The sequence below is a fragment of the Episyrphus balteatus genome, chromosome 1 (genome assembly GCF_945859705.1).
Source record: "Episyrphus balteatus chromosome 1, idEpiBalt1.1, whole genome shotgun sequence".
NCBI lineage: Eukaryota > Metazoa > Arthropoda > Insecta > Diptera > Syrphidae > Episyrphus > Episyrphus balteatus.
In genome coordinates this window covers 141,871,741-141,884,638 of record NC_079134.1, presented here as the reverse complement: position 1 = coordinate 141,884,638, position 12,898 = coordinate 141,871,741, and the positions used below count along the sequence as shown (strand labels likewise).

Here is a 12,898-nt window from a genome sequence, read left to right as displayed (position 1 = left end):
TTTTTTACAAAAGCATTTATATACTTTAAATATAAGCCAAAAATAAAATTTTGAAAAAAATAATTTTTGGAACTTTTTTTGAAAAATTATTTTGAAATTTTGTTTTTAGATGCTGATTAGTGATTTCTACAAAATGGCATACCAATTTGATTTTAAAAGTTTTTTTTCAAAAAATTATTTATAAAAATTAGCTTTTTTAAAAAACGGCTCTAACGATTTTGAAATTTTTTTTTCTTCTAAAAATGCATTTTTTTCTAAAAATGATATTGTTTTATTTTTTTGAAAAATTAATTTTATTTTTTTTTATTTGTTTTTTTTTTTTTTTTATATACCTACATTTCCAAAGTTTCTATATAAAAAGTCTTAAAAACTTAAGCAACTTGAACTCTAAGAGCAAGTTCGTGCGACCCAGTCGTGCATTATTTTAATATGTGTAGTATCGAAAAACTATCCGTTTTTTAATACAAGATATAGGCGGAATGTATGTTTAACGGCGGCCTTTGATTAAATTAATAGTTTCTAATACTAAAACGAACGTTTCTTTGGATAGGCAAAAGTTTTGAAAAAAATCTGTGAGAATTATTATCAAAATGGTCATGTACACTTACATATGCGTTGGAATTGGAATATAATTTTTGAAAATTTTTATTTTCCAAAATTTTGCTATAGCTGGATCAATATGAATTTTTTTTTATGACCCAAAAGTCAAAACTTACATTCATTGAACATAATTTTGGAAAATGCGTAAAGTGTTTTGTTACACATATTAAAATAATTTACTGTAACATTATGGTTATTAAATAACAAAATAACATTTCTACAAATTTTGTAGAAATTAATCATTAAAATTTGGTTTGTGGTAGTGGAGTTTCCAAATTAATCGGTGATTGGAATAAATTAACAAACACTTTAAAAAAAATCAAATATTGCATTCAAAAACGAATAAATTCTCCAAAAACGAGACCTATTTAGCTATCGTTTATTTATTGACGATTATTGAGAAAATAAAAAAAAAAAACAATTTCAATTTCAATTTCTGGAATCGAACCCCGGACACCCGAGTAACAGGCAACTACTAAATCACCTAGACTAATACGACTTATAAGGATACGAAAACTTTTATTTAAATAAACTATTTAGGAAATATTGAATCAGAATTGACTTAAAATAGCTTTAAAGATTCTCAAACTGTAAAACGATTATCATCGATTCGATTATCGTTTTCAAAATTACGGAATGACCCCCCTTAATTTTAATTTAATTAATTTTAATTATTTTTTTTTTCGGTTTTTTAGTATATTTAGCTTCAAAAATTATAAATTATAACGTTATCACGTAAAATTATCTTCCGTAAAACGATTTTATAGAAAATCATTTTTTTTTTTTTTTTTCTACCAAATGTAGGTATCTTCCTCCATGAATTCATCATGTTTCATGTTTGTTTGTCAATTAGTTTCTGCATCATAACCAATTTGAATAATTTTCAAATAAAATGTATAGAATTTCATTTGATTTCCGATAGTCTAATCCTAAGAACGAAGAAGTTTAAATTCATAAATATAAACTCCGTAGCATTCAGTAGAAGTGCCCTTGAAGATTAGTTTGTTAGAATAAAGGTAAAATACATAAACAAGTTGAATGGAGTGTATATGAACATCATATTCCAAAAATGTCAAAATTTACATACAAACTTAGCATGAGTAAGTAGAAAACTTCCTTCTACCTTCCATGGTTTAAGCTATATTAAAATCTTCTCAATCCATATATATTCCAAATGAGAGACTTGTTGTGCGGAGTAATGGTTAGTCTTGTATTTTGACCAAACATCGCATAAATCTCCATAAGTTATCGCCATCTACAAGGAGATGCCTTTCGGTTTAGATGCATGCAAGGATATTATTGTGATGTAACTACTTGTATATGTTGCACATAGATGGTATGTAGCTATCTATAACAATGCTTAAACATATTAACTCACGTGTAAAAGACGTATATGTAATAATTGATCTTTATTAAAATGATGTTATGTTAGCGTGTTTACTATTTGGATATTGCTTATATTATCAAAATTATACAACAACTAGTTTTAATGATTGGTCTTGTTGTTTGGCGAAAGGCGAATAGTTTGATGATGATTTTGCATAATAATTATTATGAGTGGGCAACCAAAGATGATGTCTAATTAAATTTAACAGTGTTTTTAAGGAAATATATTGAAAATTCTATAACATGGGAGGAATCTCTTTTCTGTTTTTAGAACAAGCAATTAGGTTTATTGTTTTAGCGGTTTCGATGAACTTAAGAAGTTTTGGTGAAGATGTTAGGTTGTTTTAATTCAATTTATAGCTATTTTAGTAACTCGTAGTAAAAAAAATCCTTGTTTTTTGTTTTAGTATGAAGAAAATCGAATTTTGGAACGAAGTTACATTTTTTATTAGTGAATATCTTAAATTTTTTGAAAGAACACAGAAGTGCCTCAGTGGAAACATTTTCCCAAGGATCGATGGGACATAAGTCCAAAACTCGATTGGGATATAAACCGTTAAAAATAAAACTGGGTGTAATGTATCTGGAACTTATATTCCAGCGCTGCCGAAGTCAGTTTATTAAAAATGAACAATTTCGAGCAGATACAATTTTTTTAAAAGTACATTAGGTATCAAAAAGTTATAAAATATGAAAAAATCGTTTTTTTTTTATTAAACTTCTAAAAAACAAAATGTTTTAGTATGTTTGTAGGTGCATTTGTATAATACAGGACAGATAAAAGCTAGGGGGTCAGAAAAATTAACTCTTGACTTTAAATTAAAGGTATCCAGACAGAATTTTACCATCTATATTTTGAAAGATTCGGAAATTCTACTCTCAAACACCCTGTGACTAAAATCCAATTTCAGTTAAATTCGGTGAAAATGATGAATTGAAAAGCTAATGATCAGGGAAAGAATTTTTGTGACCTAAAAAATTCAAAAAAGGCAAATAAAAATCAACAAAAAAAAAAACTTGATATTTAGTTATAAAAGCATTGAACTACTTATAGCTTTTCAACGTTTTCAGGTAACAGCCTCCTATTATTGTCTCTAAGAAGCGTATTATATTAAATGAGCTGAAACCCCTCTCTGCTTGAGCAGAAACCAGTGGGCCCGATTTGAAACTGTTGACGTTATTCACTTTAATGTTTCCGAGAATTCGCCAGTAATTATGGTTCAACTATTTTTTTCTGATTTTTCAAAATTTATTGAAATGTTTGGGAAAAACGATATAGAAATAAGAAATAAGAAATTTCATTTCTTGTTTTCTTAAAATTATGTTACACAAATAAAAGTGGCAAAAATAGGCATAGGGTAACTTCGGGCATTATGGCACACCGGGCATTATGGCGCACCTCTCAACTACCATACTTCCAATACTCATATTTAGATAAAACCAATGCAGAAACTTCTGTCTTCGTTGAACACGTGCCGGCTGACGATCGCAGGTCAGTGCTATTATTTTTGTGCCAAAAAAAAAAAAAAAACAAAAAAAAAATTACCGGTTCTGGGTTCCAATATAATATCGCTTTATTTTTGTTTGTGTGTATCTCGGTAACTATACAGTGCACGTGTTTGTTGTGAAGAGTGGAATGCAGAGTACAGTTTTATTTTGGTTATATAACTTGTAGGGGAAGGTGGCCTAAAATGGCCCCCCTAAGGAAAATGTCGTGTATCTCGAAAAACAGTAGCATTCAAACTTAAATGGTATATACTTTTCAAAGTTTAATATATTACTCTCAAATTTTTTTTATTAGCGAGTTAAAAAAGTTTCAAAAAGTATTTAATTTTTTTAATTTTCAAGACGTCTACAAATTTCACTGATCAAATTTACCCGGGTAAAATGGCACACTGTCCAAACATACGTTATTTTAAATGCCAAATTGAGTCAAAGGGTTCCTTTTTCATTTTCTTGAAACAAGTGGTGCTTAATCCCCCCAGATCTTTCATCCAGTCATTTAAAACCCAGTTCATGTTGGTTGCTCGTCTCGTAGTTTTGCAGTTTTTGCAACTTTGAATGTTTTGGATGCTTTTTTCCAGGTTTTTTGACGGAATCAAGGGCTTTCCTCAGTCCAGGACTTCCTCTCTGTACATCGTTCATAAATAGCAACTATTTTTACTTTAAAAAATGAAAATGTGAAAAAAATTTAAAATGGCATGTGAAATTGGTATGCCATTTTACCCGAGCACTAGGTAGGCCATTTTGCCCATTTTGAGTTTTTTCAATTTAATTTTTACACCAAAAAATTTAAAATCGTTTTAAACCAACTTATTTCAGTAAATTAATAAGAAATACTTCATGCGTACATACATTAACTTCTTTTTCCAAAATACAATGTTTTTTATACTTTTTTTTTGCAAAAAAAAATTCACAAAATTATAACGAGTGTACTTTTTGAGGTGGATAGAGACAGTTTGACCTGTCAAATTTTAAATAATGGCTTGAAGTTGCTGAAATTTCGTATATGTTGGTTTTGTAAGATAAACTAAAGAATCGCGTTCATAAAACTTTCTAATTATTTTCGATTCTACGATTTCTAGCCAGGGAGCCATTTTACCTTGGGGTGCCATTTTAGGCCACTTTCCCCTAATATTTTAAATGAAGTAAGAAATGTGTTTGGTTTTTGGTGTTTTGTGAATATGTGTATATTTTGCAATATGGCGCAGATGGCAGATGCAATAAGGGCATTAGGGCGCGACATTATACACGACTGCGCCATAATGCCCTTATGAAGTTTCTAATTTCAAAAGTAACTTATATAATGTCTGCATTTTTTAATTTCAAAATAACCTCAATTTGACGTTAATTTTATGATAATTATGTTTCAGAAATGCCGAATGTACGTTAAAAAAAGTAAAGGGCTCCGATGTAAATGGGGTTCGCCATATATTGCCCGTACATAGGGCAATATGGTTTTTTTTTTTTGACTATTTTTAATTTAATTTATTTGTTTGTTAAAAAGCTTTTGCTTCTATTCTCAAATAATTTATTTATGTTCCGTTTTTTATAAAATTTAATAATAAAAAAAAATTATTGAAGTAAAAATTGTTATCCGTAGTAAAGTTATTTGAGTTTGTGCTTAGGTATGCCATAATGCCCTAATTTACCCTAAATAGACAAAAAAAGACAAAAAATTTCAAAAAAAAAAATCCTAAAAACCAAAAAAAAGGCAAAAAAAAAGGCAAAATTAAAAAATTAAACTGCTTATCTATGTTGATTCAATGGTATTTTTTAATTCCCAAATATGTATATGGAGGTTACACAGCTGAAACGGACAAAGTCAAAAAAAGAAAAAATCCAAATCTAGTACCAAAACCTGTGGAATGCTTACCTACATAAAGTATACTATTTTTAAGAACGCAGTATCCGACAAACAATTTTGCTTCTATAAAGCCTTACAGATGCAATTGTTGCTTCTGTAAAGCATTATAGAAGCAAAATTGTTAGTAGGGTAACTACCTACTTAACACATAAAAGCAACATTTTTAAAATATTAGCATTTTCAAAAATTTTATTTAAAAAATCAAAAAAAAAATATAATTTTTTAATAAAATTTTAAAGCTGCTTAAAAACGTTTACGCCAACCGTCTTAGAAATATATTATTTTAATATAACTGATATATAACTTCAAAAGTAGAAGTTAAAAAATCAAAATCGTCATGAAGTCTTAATGACCTTTTTTGGGCACAAAATAATCCCTTTTTTTTTCTTGTTACATTGCTTACATATCGATGATTGACTACATATTGCAAAATTTGCTAGACAAAGTATTGATATGAAGACATTTTTAAGGTTACACACATAATTACAAAATTGTTTTAATTTTAATCAGTCTTAAATAATTTTATTCCATTTTATAAATAACAGTTATTTTTCTTTTATTTTTCTCTTTCAGGTTTGGTTTCAAAATCGCCGAGCCAAATGGAAGAAACGCAAGAAGACTACCAATGTCTTCCGTACCCCCGGTGCTCTCTTGCCGTCCCACGGATTACCACCCTTCGGTGCAAACATAACGAATATTGCAATGAGCGAAGGGTTGTGTGGCTCATCAATGTTTGGCGGTGATCGATGGAGTGTCGGTGTCAATCCCATGACAGCTGGTTAGTTAAAACAAAATAAATTAAAAAAAAACAATGAAAACTAATTAAAATAGAATTTAATTTTTAAAACTAACAAATGTAATTTTATTTCTCTCTTCCTCTTTCTTTTTCTCTATTTCTTTTTCTTAAACGCTAACACATAATTATAATGTTGCATGTTTACTAAACTAAATTATTAAAATTAAAATTTAATAAAAGGTTTTGGTCAACTAAATCAATCGTCCTCACTCACATCTTCATTAAATAGTGGTCTTAATTCAAGTATTAACATAAGTTCAGCAATGGGTGCGGGGAGTTATCAACATTATGGATTAAATGCATTAGGTAGGTGAAATTTGTTACTAAAAAAAAAACATTTATTTAAACTATCTACAACATATTAAATATCCTTTTTTTTATTGTTTTTTAACAAATTTCACATTAATGTATTTTAAATAAAATTTCTGTATCTAAACAAACTTGAAAGACTACCGGAATGGTCAATAAAAAGGTCAAGTAGTCGGTGGCTGACTGGATATTTTTTTTTATTTTGATTTATTTATGAATTTTTTATTGACACAATTAAAAAAGTTAAAATACATAAAATTTCGTATTAAAAATAAAAAGAAGAGGAAACAACAAAAAATCGACCATCACGAAGTTTTTGACTTCTGTTTAATTAGCCAATTAACAACTGCATGTTGTCGTTGGCCTCGAAGTGCTAAGTGATTTTTTGAAAACCGACTCACACCTCACAAATACAAAAAAATTAATCACGACTACGAACAAAATATAGCTCAATGCATTTTTTAGGGAAATAAATTAAATCGAACACTACAATTTTATTTTTCAAAATTAAACTATGACTTTTTCTTAGTGAAGTTTTTTTTTCTATTGTTTCATTTTATTAATTTTTGTTGGGAAAATATTATAATTTCTTTACGAAAACAAAAATTGGTTTTAAATCAAATTACTCAACTATTGAATTGTTGAATTATGTAACAAGGGTACGCAACCGCAACTCAGTTCATTTATAACAGAAAGTCAGAAACCAGGAATCTAAGCAGTCTATAAAAATATTTTATGTGAAAGGGTGTTTTTTTTTTTTGTGAATCAAGGAAAACCCGCAATAAGTCATATAAAATTAATATTATAAAAGTGCCTTTACGAAATTTAATAAAAATGTTGTCTTTACACTGAGGAAAAAAACGCAACGTAAAATGTAAAATGTTCAACGTTGATTTAATGTTGAAAAAAATTAACATGAAACTTCTTCAAAATAAAATTGAAACAACGTAAGAAATTTTTTTTATTTTTGTCGGACTTCAGCTTTTGTTGCATTTTATCAGTCTAATTTTCAACAGTGAGATAGCACGTTCGTAAAGCATTCGCCTAGTAACAAAAGAGTTGTAGGTTCGATCCCCAGGCGGCTGTCCATTTTTTCTATTTTTTTAATAAATTGATGCTTTTTTTTGAAGTTGAAACAACTTTTATTTAAAGATGTCTTATAACGGTAAACCACTTTAAACTAATGATGTTCTACTTTGATTTTAAAATTTTCGTCTTCAATGCAAAATCATTTCGAAAAATAGTTGAATCAACGTGGTTTTCGTTGATTTTAAGTTATTTTTTACCTCAGTGTACCATGGACACTACGAATAAAATATGTCTAAAAATTTTTTTCAAATGAAAAGGTGTTTTTTTAGTGTAGAGAAAATGTGTGTAAAAGGGGGTTTTTTTTTCAAGAGACAGTTAAATCTGTAATTGGTCCCAAAAAGTCAATGTAACGTTTAAGAACTTAAGTATAAAAGTTCAATTTACCATCAAAACAAAAAATTAAATTAGTTAATCATTTGCTTTTTGGGACCAATTACCTACATATTTCATTGTTTCCTAAAAAAAAAAACACCCAATCCCCCAAAATTTTTGTATGAAAACTTATTATTCTTGCTCTCTATCCCAAATGAAAGGTTTTTACCAAATTTTATTAGGGTGGTACATCAATTTTCTTTACTAAAAAAAAAAAAACCATGATATTCTTATGGACACTTTAGATTCCTGTTTCTAATCTTAAAAGTAAATTATGTTACTGAATTTCAATAGAGTACCACTAGTATTACACATTTTTCTAAAAAAAAACACCCTTTCACATGAAAAAAATGCAGGTATAGCCTTTGTTTTATTCGTAATTCCCATGGGAAAGACAACATTTTTAATAAGTTTCGTAAGCGTAGCTTTTATACCATTGATTTTATCGAACTTATCGCGGATTTTCCTTATTAAAAAAAAAAAAAAAAAAAAACACCCTTTCACCTTAAATATTTTGATGATTGGTGTAACAATTGGTGTAACAATTTTTCCCAGTTTTTGTGGTACTGATTCCGAATTTCATCATTTCTTAAAAAAAAAAAAACACCCTTTCACTCAAGATAGTTTTGTAGACTCTGTTGATTCTTAGTTCTTATAACAGACATTACTTTTTCACCAAGTTTAAAAAATTAACAAAATGTAAGTCAGCTGTTATGACACTTTTCTTACACACAACTCAACCCACCAAAAAAAACACCCTTTCACCAAAAAAAATTTAAAAACTTTATGAATCCTTTGTCCCTCCTTTATCTTAAACCTTTCCAGAATCAGTATAGCATGTTTTTCACATGGGTTTCGGTTATATTTTACCTGTTGAAGTCAAAAAACAAGCATCCTTGTTTTTAATTAGCAATAACTTCTCTTCGAGCAATCGTATTTACTTTTTTTATGTCATTAGATTCAGCATCAAAAAATACCTTGAAAACATGTGTCATATGATAATATTCAACAGACAGTTTTTTTCACTATATTTTTGACCTTCACCTTGTCCGCAAAAAAATACCCTTCCACTTCCACCCAATTTTTTCTATAGACAAACATTTTGCCAAGTTTCTTGAGGGTAGCAATTTTTTTTTTGTTTTTTTTTTTTTTTGTTATATATTGATGAAAAGGTATTTCATTTGGATTGAATTTTTTAATACTATTTATAAAAAAATTTTTGAATTTCATTAAATTTAAATGCTAAAAATGTTTTTAAAAAATTCATCTATTCAGAATCGTTGAAGCAATTTAATAAAACCCATCTTTTTAATTTTTTTTTTTTCTGAAAATCTGTGTTCTATTCGTAGTAATTTAATATTCAACAAGTTTAAATTTTGTCTACAAAAATAAAATCAATACCGGTTTTCAAATTAAATTTTAAAAATAGATTTTTTATTAAATTCAACAGTTTATTTTTTGAAAAATCTGCAGAGTCTGAATTCCCTACAAGACAAAATTTAGAATCCAATTTTTTTTTACATTTTCCACCATAACAATGCCTCGTTTTTTGTTTAAGTTAAATTTTTTAAATATACAACAGTTTTAAATGAAACAAAATAAGAAAGCATTGACATACTATACGTTATTTAATAAGTCATTGTAAAATTAGTTACAAACAAACAAAACCAAATTTTAAAAAAATTCTATTATTTCTTCCATAGGTGACTCTATGATGTATCAACACTCTGTTGGCGGTGTAGGCTGTACTGGTAATTCGCCAACTACGAGCACACCGCCGAATATAAATTCTTGCTCATCGGTCACTCCTCCTCTCTCCAATCAACAGAATGCTAGTCAGAATGAAGTCAATGGCGATCAAATGGTAAGTCTTTAAAAATGATACTTATTCACAATTAAAAAGAACATCCCTGCATTTAAATGTCCTTAAACATCCCATAAGATTTAACTATGCCATAAAATAAAAATGTCCTTTATCCAATTCCAGAACCAGCAACAACAGCAAGCTGCTCAACAACACCAACAGCAACAATCTCACCAACAACAACAACAGCAGCAACAACAACAGCAGCAACAACAACAGCAGCAGCAACAACATCAACCACCATCGCAACAATCCCACAATCAGGACACAACCAACCACCATCACATTGTATCGAATTGCCAAAGTCTCCAATCACCGACCGAAGGCGATGAAGATGTATGGCGAGGACATAGTATAGCAGCGCTACGACGGCGAGCTTCTGAATTAAATGCATCTTCAATACCTTCATACTTGCATCATGCAACACACAACCAATACGAGCACCATAATTCGGTCTACTGAAATTTGTTGAAAAGCTTTGAAAGCTTTTCGGATTACAGCATCAACAATAATTGTGGAAATCATGATTTCCTACAAAACTGAAATGGGTTTGTGCATAGACTAATGCAATAAAAAATATTGTATTATTCTAGTTGACAGATATGGGGTACAGGCAAGTTTAAAATAAAAAACAACAACATAGCTAAATGAAAATTTAAAAAATTAAATTTTATTTTTATTTACCTAATTAAGTTAAAAATTAAAAAAAAAAATTAAACCAGTATTAATTTTGTTTAATTTTCTAATATTTTTTTTTAAATATAAAAATGATAATAATTCAAAAAGAAAATTTTTAAATTTAATTTATAAAATATAAAAAAAAAATATATGAAACGGAAAAAGACTTAAAATAATGTATACGATGTTTGAAAAACAAATTCTACAATAATTTGTTTTTTGCTTCACCACAGAATTCTCAATGCCGATTTATAAAAATGGGAATTCTTTAGTCCCCGCTAATTGAAAATAATAATTTAAAAAAAATCATATATATATTTAATAAAAGAAAAAAAAATAGATTAATAGGCTATTATTATATACATAAATGAATATTTTAAAATTTTCATACAAAATAGAATATTTCCTATAATGTTTACAAAAATTATAAAAAAAAAAATAAATCATGTAGAATGCATTTAAAAAAAAATAATCATGTAATAAAAATAAAATTAAAAAATAATAAAAAGATAATTACAAAAATTATCTTCTTTACAAAATATTATTTTTGTTTAAAAAATTATGTTAAATTTAATTTAATTTTTTTTTTAAATATTAAATTCAATCAATATGTATACGTAAAAGTGTATATATGCAATATTTATAATTTTTTGTGCAAGTGTACAGATGTGAAAATTTTTAAGAAATTAATTTTAAATGAAATTGAAAACAATAAATTTTATAAATAAGAATATTAAATGAAGCAAAATAAAATTTAACAAAATGTTTATGAAATAAAAAAAAAAATGTTCGGTATACGAAATCTATATAAAATATATAAATAATTTAAAAAAATAAATGAAAAAAAAAAACATACAGAATAAGTATCGTAGATATAAATAAATAAATATGTAATATTTATCGAATAAGAATATAAAGCTGTATTAATTATAATAATAAAATGATATATTAAATATAAAGATAAATGTAATGAAGTTTTGGTTGATTTTAATTTTTTTAATAGGTATTTTTATTTAAAACTTGATATTTTTGAAATAGATATATCTAATTGGCTTAAATGGTACTTCTATTTTTTTTTTACTTATTCTATAGGTACTGTGGTGACCATCCGTTATGAACTGTTCATTAATTTAATTGAAGTACATATGTGACTTCGGAAACTCTTAAATGATGTAAAATAGCCAACAGTTGAAGATCAGTCAACTAGCTATATGATTTTTAACAAACTAATGGCAATTCCTCGCAAGTTAACCAAACTTTGAAGCAGGTTCAATCGATTTCCTTACGTCACACCCGTTAAGAGATTGTGACTTTAAAAGAGAGCTTAACAAAAAGTAATTGAAAAAAATAAATATTAATTACTAAATACATTAGGTATTGAAGGTACTAAATACCTGTTTAAGTGAATAGTACACAAGTCAGAAACAAAAAATGAAATAATTCTGTCACACCCTTTACAATGGAAATACCTTAAAGCAAAGACTGAATCCTTGTATTTTTTTTACTGAGTTATTTTTTGAAATATAAAAGAAACCGCAGTTAAGAGTTGGGTTTAAATTTTGCTTTAGATCATTATTTGGAATTTAAAAATATGGTCACCGTGCGTCGGTCTGTGCGTACGTCGTTCGGTAAGTCGTCACATGAAGCTGTACAGTGTACATGAAGCTGCAGACTAAACGGGTACACCGATTTTTTTTTTCAATTTGTTTTTCAAAAGTTGTTTTTTTTTTTACCTAACTTAAAAGTGTATGTTTCTTATCATTCAAAAGGATTGTCTCATGATGTTTTTTTTATTTTTTTTTTTTCTGATTTCTTACCAAACAGTTAAAATTCCAATGGAAAGCAAATATGAATGTATTTTTATTATAAAAGAAAAAAACATACTAAAAGCAATTACAAATCTATTTTTTAAGATTTTCAAAAAAAATTGCAATTTTAAAAATATTAATCCAAATCCATCGATAGATGAGATTTGTCAGGTAGTGAAAGAAGAAATAATTTTTCTGACAATAATTTGATTTTTTAAATTACTTTAAAGTGTAAATTTTCTTATTAAAAAACGATTTTTTTTTTTCTTCGAGAAGTCGCCATTTGGTAAAAAAACAAAATTCTGCCTATTCCTTCGTTCATTACCTGTATTATCTATTTTTAAGACTAATCTTTTAATTTTTCTTATTTTCAATGATTTGGATTAGAGATATCTTCCTCACCGCCAGACATTTGTTTTGTGGAAGTCCTCTAGGAGATCTACTACAAAAATAACGGAACTCAATATTTTTGTAAATACATCGCGAATTCTTAAAATACATTTATTTTGCTATATGAATATTTTATTGTACATATGTGTGTATATTAATTTATTTTAGAAAGCCTCTTCACAACAAAATTCTCGAAGAAGCATAATTTTTCGCACTTACTACTAGATATTACCCCTTTA

General features: G+C 27.4%; 2 protein-coding genes across 6 annotated transcripts in view; both read left to right on the top strand.

Moving 5' to 3' along the window:
* LOC129916512 (homeobox protein orthopedia) overlaps window positions 1-10,455 on the top strand; it is a 68,887-nt gene extending 58,432 nt beyond the window's left edge. For 2 of the 5 annotated variants that reach the window (XM_055996520.1, XM_055996514.1), the window contains exons 4-7: window positions 5,927-6,131; window positions 6,330-6,455; window positions 9,623-9,783; window positions 9,907-10,454. In XM_055996520.1, the coding sequence (XP_055852495.1) occupies window positions 5,927-6,131; window positions 6,330-6,455; window positions 9,623-9,783; window positions 9,907-10,245 (831 nt within the window). In that variant the 3' untranslated portion in view covers window positions 10,246-10,454. Of the gene's footprint in view, window positions 1-5,926; window positions 6,132-6,329; window positions 6,456-9,622; window positions 9,784-9,906 lie in introns of all 5 variants that reach the window. The other 3 variants (XM_055996527.1, XM_055996542.1, XM_055996534.1) reach the window with 2 other exon arrangements.
* The window catches only part of LOC129916545 (uncharacterized), a 179,509-nt gene that overhangs the window by 111,316 nt on the left and 55,295 nt on the right, over window positions 1-12,898 (top strand). The window lies entirely within an intron of this gene.